The sequence below is a fragment of the Rhea americana genome, unplaced genomic scaffold (genome assembly GCF_003343005.1).
Source record: "Rhea americana isolate MKP2758 unplaced genomic scaffold, rheAme1 scaffold_323, whole genome shotgun sequence".
Lineage (NCBI taxonomy): Eukaryota > Metazoa > Chordata > Aves > Rheiformes > Rheidae > Rhea > Rhea americana.
Window position 1 is genome coordinate 369,611 of NW_028186450.1, and position 16,208 is coordinate 385,818.

A 16,208-nucleotide genomic window follows, 5' to 3' on the forward strand; every position below is an offset into this window, starting at 1 on the left:
GAAGAAGTTGTTTCTATTGTAAGCCAGCAAGGATTTTGTCGTTTATGTTAGCAGCACTGGCTGTTAAATTGATTTTTTTTTTTTTTTTTTTTTTTATGGTGTTTTAGCATTCTCTTTTTGTCAGCTTATGCAAATGCCATTACCAAACTCAGCTTTCTTTCCAGCTTACTCCGGTCCTCTCCACCCTTTCTAGTAGGCTTCAACTTAGATGAGAAGCATATCTGATACAGATTTTGTTTTTAATGTGTAAAGAAATAACCACACTCCTGGCACTAAAAAAAAAATGTAGCAATGTGGCAGAACTAGGCACTATTGGGAGAGAATGGAAATTCCCCCTACTAAAAGAAGCATTCGTAAAGATCCAAATTAGTTTTAAGATCACGAGAATGAAAGAAATTTTCCCTTGGGCAAAATGAAGAAGACCACATTGAAGAAACAGATGAATGAACTGCTGGAAATAATGCCAAATCTCATAGCACTGCAGAAGTATAACCTGAAGCAGCTGACACAACCAAGGAGACATGCAGAGGAACATATTACTGTAAAAATCGTTAGAAAATGAGCAGATTATATTCTTTAGACACTCAGAACAAAGGTATGACTATCATGATACATGAAGAAATTGAATATAAATGAAGTGGTATGATTAATCAAAGAGAAGCACAGATCACTGATCAAGATGTATATGGTCTGAGAAAATTGCCTTATTGGAAGTCACCAGGAGGAAGTTGTGTCTACAGTTATTGATAAGGCAATGAAACTAACTTACATCCTTACACCCAGACAGACCCTCTGACAGCAGATGCGGCTYTACAGGTCTCAGGCTGCAGGGAGTGCTTGGGGCTGATAGTCAGACTTCCTGCAAGAGGTGTGCTGCTGCTGATGAGTTGTGTCGTCACATTAAGGTGTTGAGGGATGAAGTCAGCAGACTGCAAAGCATCTGAGAAAGTGAGCAGGAGATAGACAGGGCATTCTTGGAGACCACACTGCTTCAGGAGTCCCAATCCCCTGCAGCAAGGGAGTTGCTGGAAGGCTCTGTGCAGAGTGAAATTGTACAGCACAGCACTGGAGAAGAAGACTGGAAACTAGTAGCTTTATACAGAAGGAGAAAGGCCCCTTGTCCTCCTGAAGACTTGGACTTACAGTTGAACAATTGATTTAGTGCCCTCCAGAATGACGAGGACCTGGACCTGACTTCAAGGGAAGCAACAAGGCCATCAGACCCTGTGCCTTGCACAAACAGAAAAGGTGACTGTTCTAGTTAGGTTCCCGGGGGCCAAACGTCCATTTTGGCAAGCCAGCACAAACTCTGTCTCACACACAGGCACAAACACTGTTCAGTAGCAAGCAGTTTATTAGTAGATACTTACAAACAGACTGACCCAATGGTAATCTCGAGAAGGACCACTCCAATGCTTGTCCTGATCATCTGCATGATGAGAGAGAGAGTCGGCAGGCACAATCTTTTCAGCTGTCCCCGAGGAGGCAACGTGGTCCTCTGTTGTGTAGCAGCCTCCCTCTCCTTCGGAAAAACTCCGGTATTTATGATTATTTGCAGTAGGCAGGAGTCCCGGCACATGGGGCCAGCAAGTGCAGGGAGTCTAGCCCAACTCCGCCCTGGCTGCATAACCGGGCTGTGATACTGCGCACGCGTGCAGACTTATTTCGGGGGCCACATTTGACTTTGGGGGCCACTATTACATTACTCTTCAACTTCTGACCTTCATGTTGACTGCTTCTCATGGTTATTATGTGGCTGGAAGCCACAGAGTCTATATGTAACCAACCGCTGTTCCTTCTCACAGATTTCCAAGACCTTGTTAGTTACTTATTTGTATTCCGCTTAACACAGTGGTATTGTTCTAGGCACTAAAAAGTTACAACACTAGACCATTCTCACCAAGTATCAGGTAGTACAGATACAAAAAGTTACAACACTGATCATTCCCACCAAGTATCACATAGTATGGATACAGTGATGAGCTGTTGTTGTGGGTGACTCCATGCTGCAGGGGATGGAGGCACCTATCAGCTGACCTGATCTCTTGTCTAGAGAATTTGCTGCCTGCCAGGGGCTCGGATATGAGATGTCACTAAAAGGCTGCCAGGGCTTGTCCRCACATCAGACTACTACCCTCTACTGCTCTCCTACATCGGTGCTAATGATATCGACAGCAAATTGGAAGCAAACTGGATTTCAGAGCCCTGGGCATGGTGGTAAAGGGGCTGGGAGCCCTGGTGACCTTCTCCTCAGTCCTGCCAATGAGGGGGAAGGATGGGAGGAGGAGTAGATGAATTATCCAAGTTAACAACTGGTTGCGCCACTGGAGCTGGCAACAGGGTTTTGGTTTCTATGATCATGGGACACTGTTTGCAGATCAACAGCTGATGGGAAGAGATAGGATCCACCTCACTAAGAGGGGCACGTGTGTCTTTCCTGCCAACAGGTTGCCCAGACTGGTAAAGAGGGCTTTAAACTACRTAGGAAGGAGGAAGGGGGGACTTATAGAGAGAGGGTAGTCATTAAAACACAGCTCAAGTTGGGAGGCCTCCAGCAGGTGTATGCAGCTGGGGATGTGTATATGAGACATGGCTATGGGGGGGGGACCCCCCTTACACCCTTCCCCCTTCCTGGGAAACCTGCAGGCATGACTACCTCTCCAAAATGCCTGTACACCAATGCATGCAGCACAGCGAATAAACAGGAGGAACTGGAGATCTGTGTGTGGTCACAGGGCCATGATCTCATTGCAATCACAGAGACATGGTGGGATAGTTCACATGACTGGAGTGCTGTTATGGATGACTATGTGCTTTTTAGGAAATACAGGTCAGGAAGGCAAGGCAGTGGAGTTGCTCTTTATGTGAGAGAGCAACAGGAATGCATCGAGCTCTGCCTAGGCGGGGAGGAGGAGGCAGTTGAGAGATTATGGGTAAAGATCAAAGGGTAGGCAAACATGAGAGACACTGTTGTGGGTGTCTACTACAGGCCACCTGACCAGGAAGAGGAAGTCGATGAGTCCTTCTACAGACAGCTGGAAGTAGCCTCCAAATCACAGGCCCTGGATCCCATGGGAGACTTCAACCACCCTAGTATCTGCTGGAAGGACAAGACAGCAAGGCACAGACAGTTCATAAGGCTCCTGCAGTGCATCGATGATAACTTCTTGTCACAAATGGTGGAGGAGCCTACAAGGAAAGGTGTCCTGCTGGACCTTGTCCTAACCAACAGAGAAGGACTGGCAGGAGATGTGAAGGTTGGGGGCAGCCTTGGCTGCAATGACCTTGAGACGGTRGAGTTCAGGATCCTGCATGGAGGAAGCAAAGCAATAAGCAGGATTGCAAYCCTGGACTTCAGGAGAGCKGACTTTGGCCTCTTCAGAAACGTACCTGGAGGATTCCCATGGGTTAAGGCCGTAGAAGGAAGAGGGGTGCAAGAGAGCTGGCTAGTATTCAAACATCACTTCCTCCAAGCTCAAGAGCAGTGCATCCCAAGGAGAAAGAAGTCMAGCAGAGGGGGCAGGAGACCTGCATGGATGAGYAAGGAGCTCCTGGCAAGACTCCAGCAGAAAAGGAAAGTACACAGAATGTGGAAGAGCGGATACGATATTTGGGAGAATTACAGGAATGCAGTCAGAGTATGCAGAGATGTGATAAGGAAGGCTAAGACCCAGTTGGAATTGAGTCTGGCAGGGGATGTCAAGGACAACAGGAAGGGCTTCTTCAAATACATCAGCAGCAAGAGGAGGACTGGAGAAAATGTGAGCCCGCWACTGAATGGGGCRGGGGCCCTGGTGACAAAGGATACAGAGAAGGCAGAATTACTGAATGCCTTCTTTGCTTCAGTCTTCACTGCTAAGGGCAGCCCTCAAGAATCCCAGAGCCTGTAGGGAAGGGAGAAAGTGTGGAGAAAGGAAGACTTTCCTTTGGTTGAGGAGGATAGGATTAGAGGTCTTCTGGGCAAGCCTGACAGCCACAAATCCATAGGCCTGGATGGGACGCACCCACGAGTACTAAGGGAACTGGCGGATGTTGTTGCCATGCCATGCTCCATCATCTTTAAAAGATTGTGGAGAACTGGAGAGGTGCCTGAGGACTGGAAGAAAGTCAATGTCACTCCAGTCTTCAAAAAGGGCAAGATGGAGGACCCAGGCAACTACAGGCCAGTCAGCCTCACCTCCATCCCTGGAAAGGAGGTGGAATAGCTGAATGGAATAACTCATTCTGGAAGTCATCTCCAGGCACAGGGAAGAAAAGAAGGTGATTAGGAGGAGTCAGCATGCATTCACCAAGGGGAAATCCTGCTTAACCAATCTGATAGCCTTCTGTGATGGAATGACTGGCTGGGGAGATGAGGGGRGAGCAGTGGACGTTGTGTACCTTGACTTCAGCGAGGCTTTTGACACTCTCTCCCATAACATTCTCCTAGATCAGCTCAGGAAATGTGGGTTAGACAAGTGGACTGTGAGGTTGATTGAGAACTGGCTGAAAGGCAGAGGTTGTCATCAGTGGTGTAGAGTCTAGTTGGAGGCCTGTAGCTAGTGGCGTCCCCCAGGGCTCAGTACTGGGTCCAATCCTGTTCAACGTTTTCATCAATGACCTGAATGAAGGGACAGAGTGCCTCCTCAGCAAGTTTGCTGATGATACTAAGCTGGGAGGAGCGGCTGACACACCTGAGGGCTGTGCTGCCATTCAGAGAGACAGACCTGGACAGGCTGGAGAGCTGGGTGGAGAGGAACCTCATGAGGTTCAACAAGGGCAAGTGCAGAGTCYTGCACGTAGGGAAAAATAACCCTAGGCACCAGTACAAGCTGGGGGTTGACCTTCTGGAGAGCAGCTCTGCAGAGAAGGACCTGCGAATGCTGGTGGATAACAAGTTGACTATGAGCCAGCAATGTGCCCTTGTGTCCAGGAAGGCCAATGCTATCCTTGGGTGCATTAGGAAGAGTGTTGCCAGCAGGTCGAGGGAGGTGATCGTGCCCCTCACCTGAGCCCTGGTGAAGCCTCATCTCAAGTACGGTGTCCTGTTCTGGGCTCCCTAGCACAAGAGAGACATGGAGCTTCTGGAGAGAGTCCAGTGTGGGGCTACAAAGGTGATCGGAGGACTGGAGCATCTGCCCTCTGAGGAACGGCTGCGAGAGCTGGGCCTGTTTAGGCCGGGGAAGAGAAGACTGGGGGGGCAGCTTATCAATGCCTCTGGAGGGAGGGTGTCAAAAAGATGGGGCTGGACTCTTTTCAGTGGTGCCAGGCAACAGGACAAGAGGCAACAGGCACAAAATTAAAAGCAGGAAGTTAAGCCTAAATATACGGAAGAACTTCTTTCCTATGGGAGTGACAGAGCACTGGAACAGGTTGCCCACAGAGGTTGTGGAGTCTCCTTCTCTGGAGATATTCAAGGCCCGCCTGGACACGATCCTATCTAACATGCTGTAGGTGATGCTGATTGAGCAGGGAGGTTGAACTAGATGATCTCCAGAGGTTCCTTCCAACCTTACCGATTCTGTGAAACCAAGTTCTGCAAATAACCGATTAATATATTCCCACTGGGAGCAAGTCAATAGATGGGTGGCTAAAAGAGAAATACAGGCAGGAATGGATGGAAAAGTAACAACATGGAAAAGGCTCTTTATGAAATCTCATGAAAGGAAATTTGCAAATTGTAAAGTGGCTTGCCAAGATAGAACTGAAAAGAGTTGTTTTGAGATGAAATATGACTATACAGAAGAGGCTATTTATAGAAGACTTTAAAACTCAGATGAATAATATAACAGAATTGAGGAAGAATTGCCAAGGCCCCAAAATCATTGGTCGTATATTAAGCAGATATTCTAAGTTGGTCAGAGAAGAAAATGAAATAAACAKGACAACAGTAAAACTGCTTACTGGACACTCTACAAGGAGCATGGATTACAAGCAGGAAAAAAGCATAATCAGCATAAAAAAAGTTGTAAATAATAAAAGTGTGGAAATACTATGAGAGATTTTCAACAACTACTGTTCATGAAACGCATGGTAAGACATCAGATCTATACTTATAAAAACAGTGCTGTTTTGTGGATTTTTCCATTTAGTGAGATTATTAACTGAAAATGTAAGAAAAGACTAGCAAATTTTGCATCTATTATAAGATCACTGATCCTTTAAAAAGAAGCACTGATGTCCTCCTCAGGTGACTCATTAAGCTTTTGCAATATACATTTCTAATGTACGATATTTTAGATGACAAATCAAAACAGACTTCTAAAACACTATGAATCATTTTAAGAGTTTTTTAAAACACACAGCAACTAGATTAAATAAGGCACAATCAAATACTCCTGCATAGCTACCTAAAACATCTGTATTTACACAGCAGCATATACCTCATGTGGGATGTAATCTGGAGGTAACTTCTCCAGCATCTCATCAGCAAGACGCTGCACCTTTGCTTCTCGGGTTTCCCCTCCTCCASTGTTACCATCTTTGGGCTGGATGCTCAGTATTGTACTTAATGTCTTGTTAGCCATGTTAGTCTGATAAGTGATATCTGCATTAGGATGAAGTCCAAATACCTTAAAGGATAAAAATAGAAAAAAATGCARTTTTCCTTCTAAAAATATACCAGTGAAAGAACTCATGAAAATAAATAAGAACAGAAGAAACAGAAGAAAATCCTCAGCTTATGAAACAACAGATGTGAATAGGTCAGTGGAAGTACACCCATTTTATTGGTTAAGTACCAAGCCCAAGTTACACAAAAACATTAACAAAGGCTGCATCTGCATCAGCATTTTTGTTCAGATAAGGAGTGTATTTTTGAATTGCTCTTCTGCTTATCTTCAATTATCAGGCTTTGGTCCATACTGTGGAGTGGTAGCAGAGTACACAAACTGACTGATTCCACTCAGACTAGAGTTTGCCTGAAACGTTGAATGTGGACACTTACCCCTCACCACCTACTACTGAACCACCCCACATAGATACCCCTAGCAATCAGATCAAGTGCTATTTCTAATAGAAGCCTGAGAGATTTGAGTATAACAAAACCTAAGACATGGAGCACAATGAATAAAACTAGCACTGTCCATACACAAAGTACCTAAGAGATTTTATGAGACACATTCGGTATATTTTGTTTTAGCTGTTTTCAGTCTCCCCCTCCTCCTTACTTTCTCTTCCTCTGAAATGCAATTATTTTACTTAAGATACAACTTGCACCACATTACAGTAAACCTGCCCTTTGTTTGAATGATAATAGCTATTTCAGAAATCTCTGTTGAAATATCAGTAAGTCTACAATTATCAGGTCATCAGCAATTCCTCTCCAGGAGGAATTGGACTGTGACTTATTTCACCAGCCCTCACTAAATAAGAACTATTAAGTATCTCTAACGACCTTTTAACCACTGATTCAGAACTGAACTCTTAAGCCAAGCTATCTTCTGTTTCTCCTGTTTCCTATTTTCACATCTTACATCAGAATGGCTTTATTCTAAGAAGATAATTTTAATAGACATTATTAACAGATTCTGAGGAAAGACTAAAAAAGGGTCATCTGTAATTTTCTTATGCTTGCAAATCTAGAAACTTAAAGCCAACGGATGTAAATGGCTGCAACTGTATCAAAGCTAGAAAAGCTGCGCTGATTTAAACAATCTGTGGATCTGACCCTGACAACACCACAATATCTTACAGACTTAATTCTGTCTGTGAGAGAAAGGATGACAATAATTCACATGGAATTAGGTTCCAAGTAGAATTTAATACACATCTTACAGAAAACATGCATACAGTTAATTCAACCTGCATATTTAGAGCTGTAAAATGTGAAAGTATCAATCCACCTTATTACACTCATATTCAATCATCATGGAATGAAATTAGCATTTGAAGATATGCTATTTACTGCTTTTGCAGACTCAGGGTATTTTTGTTTGTTTGTTTTTGCTATATTAGATTTTTGTGGCAATGCTATAATCCAAGTTAGAAACAAGAAAAATATTTGCTACTGTGAATGTAAATTATAACACTAAACCAAAGACTACATAATTGGAGTAACATTGGTAAAGACAAGAACATGGGAAACAACTCAGGTCCTATGTGCTTATATAAAAGATGTATGAAGGAATAAGAACAAATAAAGCAGGATAATAAAGCCCTGGACCGGTACCCTGAATTTCCTGTAAATTAATCAAGCATCCTAATTTATCATTCCTTGTGATTCAACTTCTCTGGGAATTTTGATTAAAAGGGGTGATGATGGATTCTGTCTTTTATATTTCTTTTAGGCTGAGGAATCCTCAAAACCAACTGCTAAAGCTCTATACCCCAAACCAAAGGGATTGCTGAGTTCAATAGTGTTGAATATTGGACTGAAGCTGTCTAGAGTTAATTGCTTATCGCAACTCGCTTAGCATTAGAAGCTAAATGTGCTGAAGCCTTAGGCTGCAAGCTGTGAACTTTCATCTAGAGAAGTAAAAGCAAGCCCCAGAGCTGGTTCAGGCTGGAAGGACGAGGAAGTCACAACTGACAATGGAAGCTGCAGCTGCAGAGACAACAGAAGAAACAGTCTGCCTGGAGACAATGAAGGGACCCTATGAAACACAAGAAGACCCCCAGACCTAAATTTTACAATTGGTGTAAAAACCTGTACAAAATTTACAATTTACATCACGTGAGGGACATGTAAGTGTATAACTGCCCAGGAATTTATTTGTTTGAGGTCCCTCTTCGGAGACACACAACTCGAGCTGTAATGGCACATGTGCCATTACATTTATTTTATCTCTATTTGGCTTCAAACTTCTGTCTCAGTGAGAACCTAGGGTTGGACTCTGTTATGGTGGCTGAGGAGCATAATTTTCTATAACAAATAGCCCCGTTCAACAGTCAGTGTTTTTTTTTTTGTTTTTGGGGGTTTTTTTGTTCTTTTTTTTGGTAAGAGGTTAAAATGTCATCAAAGGATCACTGAAGCAGCAATCAGACTTATTCATTTTGTTTTTCTCAACCAAAAATGGAAAAGGGCAGAAATAAAGACTCTGCTAGTCACTGTTTTGACTAGCACAATATCCTTTGTAGAACAAGGAAGACTGGAAGCTTAAAAGATCAGGGATTTCCAAGAGAAATTCTGAGAGATTTTGGAATGACAGAGGAAAGATGTCACTTTCTACCTAACCTGTGACAATTTGCATTCTTAGGGCTTGATTCTATTAACATAAAAGCCAAAGGTAAAATTCCCCTACATCAAAGTATACATACAGATTTTTTCTGGCATCAAAATACTTAGAAAATACATTACAGCATTGTGAGACAGATTGCAAAGTGTTTGGAAAAGCAGATCCATGAAAGCAGCACCTGAAATCTGATAAAAAGCCAGGGGTCATATACAGATATGAATCTCTTCATGAGTTGGGCTCAGATGAATCCCAGTGGTTCATTACCAGGGCTGCATTTACCCTCAGGAAAGATGTGCTTTTGCCAGCTTGCATATCCTTGCATTCTGCTTATACCACCTTCAGAGATTCAAAACTTTACAAGTTTGATTTATAAGCATGCAATCTTCTTCCATCTTAAAGAGCAGATGTTATCAGCAACACAAAATCATTTTATTTCTTTCTCTCCTCCTTAATTTCAGTAGAACTTACCCCTAAAAGTAGCAATGAAAATGAAACCCAGAGCATTCATTTCTGTTTCTGTTTTAACTAACTTCATCAAGTGTGGTTGTATTAGAGGGAGCAAGAAGTTGCAATCCTCCAGTTAATAGGATTGCTGCAGTATACATGGACTGCACCATGTAAAAGTGGTGGCAGCCATGAGATGCCCAGCACCCCACCCTATCAGTTCTTTGCAGCATCCAGTTCTGTTCCTGTCCTCAAGATGGAATAATCTGCTAGTTATAACTTTTAAAAGGAGATTATATGGCTTTTTAATTTTCATTATTTCTCAGTTCTCATATCAGGTCAATCCCATACATGCATGGCTCTGAAAATATACCTGATCAAATGATTTCTCTGACAAAAACTCCCTTTAACACTTTAATATTTTTACCTCAGGTGTATCAACCACTGGCAACTGTTCTATGTACTGGAGATAGTCTTCAATTGTTTTTCCTTTTGGAATAACATAACCATTGTAGAAACAAAACTTCTCACTGAACATATGCTCTCCAAACCACACTCTTGTAAATGTATTCAGTAGTGCTTTGTCAAGGTCATCAGTTACACGGCCACCGTACTGTACTTCTCCAAGCATGTAGTGAACACAGCTCCAGTTCACTCCACGCTTGTCCACGTCATCCAAATGATTCTGAATAAATTGCATGCTGGCTGCAAAGTCTGCTTGATTAAATTCATAAGGAATATTCCAGCCCAGTGGGCCAAATTTTCGTCTTTCCTGCAAGATAGACAGTTTTAAAGGTGAAACACTAGTAATAATTGTGAAAAAAAAAWTTAAGTGCAGAAGAGTACATGAAATATACTAAAAACACTAGTCCAGCTGGGCTGTATTCTACCAACTTAAAAAAAAATGGTTCCTCACTTACTACGCACAAGGTCGAACTCATGATTAATTATCTAGTAGTTAATTGGAAAAAAAAAACTCTTTCCTAAATGCAGTATGTCTGTGTACCTAGAGCTGTAGTTTTTGAATTTCAAAAAGTGAAGATACTATGATAGGGAAGGATGTCCACACTTATCAGTCATGACTGCAGTTTGTGGCCCTGCTATGGACTTGGCTACATTCATGTCTCTAATGACTTATGTAGTGTAGGTGGAAGAAGCAAAAGCTGCTTCTTACTGAACCACCTACAGATGCAGCAAGCAGTATGTGAATGGTAGGGCAGTGTCTGCTACTAACATTCTTAATTTTCACAGCAAAAAAATGATGGGCCAAACATGATGGGCWTACCACAGGCTGCCATTTGCACCACAATGTATTGGGACGTAGAAATCACAGAGTTAAGTTAAGTAGGCATCAAATATAAACTAGAGATACAGAAAATCCATCAAGAGAAAGATGAAAAGTTGTGGTTAATCCATAATGCACTTTCTTTAATGGAACTCTTGCAAGGTAAGCCCCAAAATCATCTTCTACCTTAATTTCCTCCTACAGACTTCAGTGAACAAAGATTTATACGCAACCTCTTACCCTTCACTGTGAAAGCAGCAGTTATAAGAATAGGGTTTTCCCATCTAAGCTGTAAATTTCTTTAACATGTTTTCATGATTTAAAATGTAGTACAATCCAATTAACTGAAGGACAGATCACACTGCCATGCTGAAGGACTTTAACAAAAGAGTATGCTAACTGATCATTAGCTGACTACCTTCTTTTCATCTGAAATACTACCCCTATTTGAGGAACAAGAACAACACAAGCAAATAAGTGCAGTATTAGAGGCATTTTATTCATTCTTATTTTATCTGTACCAATTTGCCGAATGCAGACTTCACATTAAACATAGCTTTTAATTACTAACTCTGTGTTTTAATAAATGTATTTAATAACACTAYGTGTTAAAAAATGAAACATGTCTTCATGACAGAAGAATAAGACACATAATTTGTAACCTGAACAGTTGTGTGAAGAAATGCTATGGCATATAGCAAAGGTTTCCACTGCGGCATGTTGCTCACTTCTAGGTGATCCTGAGTAATAACAGAGTATGTCCGTTTTAAACCAGCTTTCACACCTAGGAAATAAGTATAAAAAAGTAATAAAGCAAAGAATGTATAGAACCCATAATTTCAACTTCTGTTTTAGCAAATTGAACTCTGTATTAAAATTTGCTATTCCAATTTATTCTATCACCTTATCTATAGCTACAAATAATCCCTTTGAATCAACAATCTGTTCAGCTGATCATACCAGGCAAAGGTCAATTACATTTTGTTTCAGGTAGAAGATGACAAACCAGACTACTCAGGAATCTTGACAGTTCAAGAATCTTGAAGGAATTACACTTAGTTGATCATATTCTAAGTGTTACCCATTACAACTGAAATTAATCGTAACTATTCAGCAACCATATGACAATCAAAAAGACATTTAATGTCACACGAAATACATCATTGATCAACCAAGACTCTGTTTCAATGTTTATGTATAAAATGAGATTTTTGTTCTATTGAAGATAATTTAATTTAGACTTCATTCCTATAGCTTACTAGCACCTCAGAATTACGTATGTGGCTTTTCAAATGGCATATAGGCACTAAGTGGATAAGATGAGAGCCTAAATTCATGGTGGATATGTTATACTTATGGAAATATTTTTGAGCACTTAAGTTCCATATCCCAGGAATGGCTTTAGGCAGATATGACTGACCTAGTCCCTTCTTCTGTGGAATACATAAGCCCCTCTGCCTCTAGATGCTTTCTGGCAGCACTACTGAAGCATAGTCTCTCTGCCAGAGAACACAGACTGTAAGTTACTCACACTATGCCCCACTTAAAATATCCTCCATCTAATCAGCTTAACGCAAGTCTAAAAACACAGATTTCAAATGCAGTGAATAGACTGCCCAAGTCACAAGTACTAAATGACTTTCTATGAAATAATAAAAACATTTTTGCCTTTTTCCTAATTCTAGGCTGTAGAACAATATTCAAGCAAATAGCTTTCCAAAATATTAAACAGGTATCTTAAGAATCCTCCAAAAACAAGAGGAAGTAATCAAACAGTGTGTTGCTTATCACTTTGCTGACAATGTGAGGGGATGGCATCAGAACACTGAAACTGCTTGTATTTTATCCTGATTTAAATCATTACCAAATCACATATTTATTATTAAAATCAAGTTGTAAATTAGTTACATTCTAGCTTATAAAATGCCCTTGATGAGGTACAAAGAGTGCTAAAGAGAGGGTTACAGTAGCAATCAAATAGATGCTGAGCACTGAAGAAAAAAAGGGTGAGGGAGAAGAGAAACAAGTAAGAAATTTAAAACAAGAATTTAATGAACTACTCTTGAGAGTGAATATATCTGGCATAAGTCTATACACTGAAACAGAATGTTTCTCACACAGATCAAACCATTTTTAGAAAGATTACTAATATGCAAGGGAAGACAAATATTGAAATAAGAGGTTTAAATGACCAAGGGATTAAATCTGACCTTGGATACACATTGTCAGCTCCTCCTGACTTCATTAACAGAAATCAGTGGCAATCCATATACATATAACGAAGGACAAGTTAATAGCTAGTTAAAGATGAGGGATTTGCAAGACAGAGTAAGTGTCAGGCTTAAGGATTTCTTCCTGCTGGAGCCCAAAATAAAAAGTAGTCTTTCCTCATCATACACAACAAGTAGATATAAGGCAGGATAGAAAGATGCTTTTATAAACATACTTCTATAAATTATGTCTCTAGGTAGCAGTACAGTTAGGGTAAGAGAGAGGCAGTCAGCAGAGTAACAGGTTAGAGATTACTTTTCAACAAGAAGTGCAAAGTTCTGCACTTGGGGCAAATAATGTCACACATTGGTGCAAGCTGGGATCTGACTGCCTGGYTGCAGGCCTACTGGAAAGAACCTCAGAGTTATGTCTGATGTCAGGTTGCTTATAAGCCAAAATTGCACTCTCACTGCCTATAAGGCAAACCAGATAGTAGGCTACTTTAAAAGGATTGTGCTGGCACACACCAAGGGAAATTCTCATCTTTTTTTACTTAGTACTGATGAGGCTTCCACTCAAACACAGTGTCCACATACAACGTTAATGCAATTTTTTTTTGCTCACAAGGGAGGTAAGCAGAAAATTGGAGAGGGTTCAGTGAAGGACTATCAATGCGGTCAAGAACTGAGAGCAGGTGACTTGCAAGGCTAGGTCAAGGCTAAGCTTGTTTAGTTTGGCAAAGAAGAGGCTGTGGTAGGGGAAAAACAGATGAAATTGAGAACACTGACAGGCAGAAGATAATTGTGTATGTATGTATGTGGGGAGGGCAAATGTCTGAAGTGGAACTTCTGAACTTTCAGGCACAAGCCTGCTAGTTGCTAGTTGAATACAGGGTGGAAAAAGTGACATGTCCTGAATCCTCTAGTTAATACAGACGGAGGAGTCTGATCACAAGTTGTGCTTCTACACATAGACTACTGATGTTAGGAAAGCCAGAGGTTTAAGAAAACCAAAAGAAGATGACCTTCCTGGTTGGATGAAATAACCTGGAAATGGGGAAAGATCCTGGGGCTGGTGGAGATGCATGGAGACAGATGCCAGAGGGTACCCAAGAACCTAGGCCAGTGATGCCTAGGACTGGTAACAGCACACAGCAGCCCAGAATGAAACCCACATGACTTTTTGCCTGACCTTCCCAGGCCAGCAACAATCTTCTTGATGGGAAGGGAGGTCAGCGGACAGGAAGTATGAGTGAGTGAGTAAAAACATCCTGTAGGATGAAAGATCTAATCTTATTCGTTCTTAAATAAACCTTATTACGCAAATCCATTATTGGTTGTCATTTATTCTGTCTTGTCCATGACAGAGGCTAAGAGATGATTCAGCAGCAGCTTAAAGCTGCTTGAGGGACAACTACAAAGAGTCAGACCCTTCTCAGATGTACTAAATGACATAAGAGGAAGCAACAGCCTCAGCTATATACTGCACTTTGGGAGGTTGAGGTTGGATGTTCAGAAGAGTATCTTCTTTTATTTACCCAGCAGAGCACAGGATCAGTCCCACTCTGCATTGTTTAGTGAGGTGAACAGGATGGAAAGAAAAGAGTGATGGAGTGTACTAAACTTAAGAAATGACCACTGACATGATATTCTCTGCAGGGTCTACCCAAACAACAAAACCATTATCAATTTCTATTACAAAATGAAGCATGTCCATCTTCTCCCCAAAAGCATCATTAAGTTTGTAAAGGATTTTTGCATTGCAAGATTGATTTACACAGTGATGTATTCTCTCAATAGAGAGAATAAAGATTAAAATACCACCCCAGAGTACACTGATCCAGGAGAAAAAAACAAAGCCCTCCAAAACACAAAAGCATGGTCTTCTACCTTGAGGCGGTTCATTGGTAAATTTCACAGACAATTGTAAAAGGTTAATAGGAAATTCTGGGTCAGCCTCTGTGGTGATCCAGGTCCTAAAACTTTCACTCATAGATTCTGTTTTTGCGACTGTGTCCACCAATTCATTAAGAAACTCCAAGCCAAGGTGGCCGTTCTGCAGAAGGAGCCATCCTCCGTCTTGCATGCATTGATTTAGTAAGTGTCTTGCATGGACTCCTTGGCCCTGACCCATTGAAATGGCACGACAGGGAATGTTCTGGAAGGAAAAATTARAGAGTTTTCTTGTATTTCTTTTGAATGACTAGCCACATGATTTATTACTTCCATACATCCATGTGTAGTGACAGCAACAGAAAGAAATCCTCTAACATCACTGGCGACTGACTATATGAAAACTGAGAGTGAGTAAAAAAACCTCAGTGCTGCTCTTACCTTCACTAGCTCAAAGAAAACTACACCTAATGGACAAAATTTTCTTTTTGTGGGTCTACCAATCTTAATGGCATGCAACAACTGAAAGAGAAGCTTTTTGCTGGACTCCATTCCAGCTTCCCCTCCCCTTTCCTGCTTCCCCAAATAAAATAGTACCTACACACAGCAGCATCGCTGCCTGAGTATTCTTTCTCCTATGCTATGGACTGTCTTGAGATGGCCAGATATGAAGGCTCCATGTAATAATTCATGCATATAATAAACTTAACTTAATTTGAGCATCTTTTTACTATCTGAACATATTTATTTAATCTAATAGAGAACTGTCAGTGGAACAAGGAAGGAAAATACAGGTGCACGTTAAAATACTGGTGCACATTAATAGGAAATACTGGTGCACATTAAGTCATTCCATAGCAAACATCTTGTCTCTTTAATGGGCAGTAGTGGAGCCACTGATTCAGAGGATTCTAGTTTGATCACTTCTAGCTCTACATTACAAAACGCCTTTTGGATCCAGAAAAGACAATGCTCACAAATGCAGACACAAAAACACTTGAAATTTACAGAGTGCTCTCTCTAGAAGGCCATGGGAGAAAAAAGACTATAGTCCAGAAAATCAGAAGATGCAAGTCCCACAGGTGAATCTGCAAAAGCCTAGCTGACCAGGTTGCTATCAGGACCATTAAAATCTGTAAGTAATGCACAGGCAGACTTCTTGTTGCTTATCATTCTTTATTACTGTTGTTCTTCCTGTTAAATAAGCAGTTGCTTGGCCTA

The 16,208-nt window shown here is 41.3% G+C and overlaps 1 protein-coding gene across 1 annotated transcript in view; it reads right to left on the reverse strand.

Annotated features, from left to right (window-relative positions):
* LOC146592626 (dynein axonemal heavy chain 5-like) overlaps positions 1-16,208 on the reverse strand; it is a 164,818-nt gene that overhangs the window by 17,547 nt on the left and 131,063 nt on the right. The window contains exons 70-73 of the mRNA XM_085310691.1: positions 14,985-15,252; positions 11,547-11,668; positions 10,027-10,371; positions 6,363-6,551 (exon numbers count right to left, since the gene is read on the reverse strand). Coding sequence (XP_085166817.1) covers positions 6,363-6,551; positions 10,027-10,371; positions 11,547-11,668; positions 14,985-15,252 — 924 coding nt within the window. The remainder of the gene's footprint in view (positions 1-6,362; positions 6,552-10,026; positions 10,372-11,546; positions 11,669-14,984; positions 15,253-16,208) is intronic.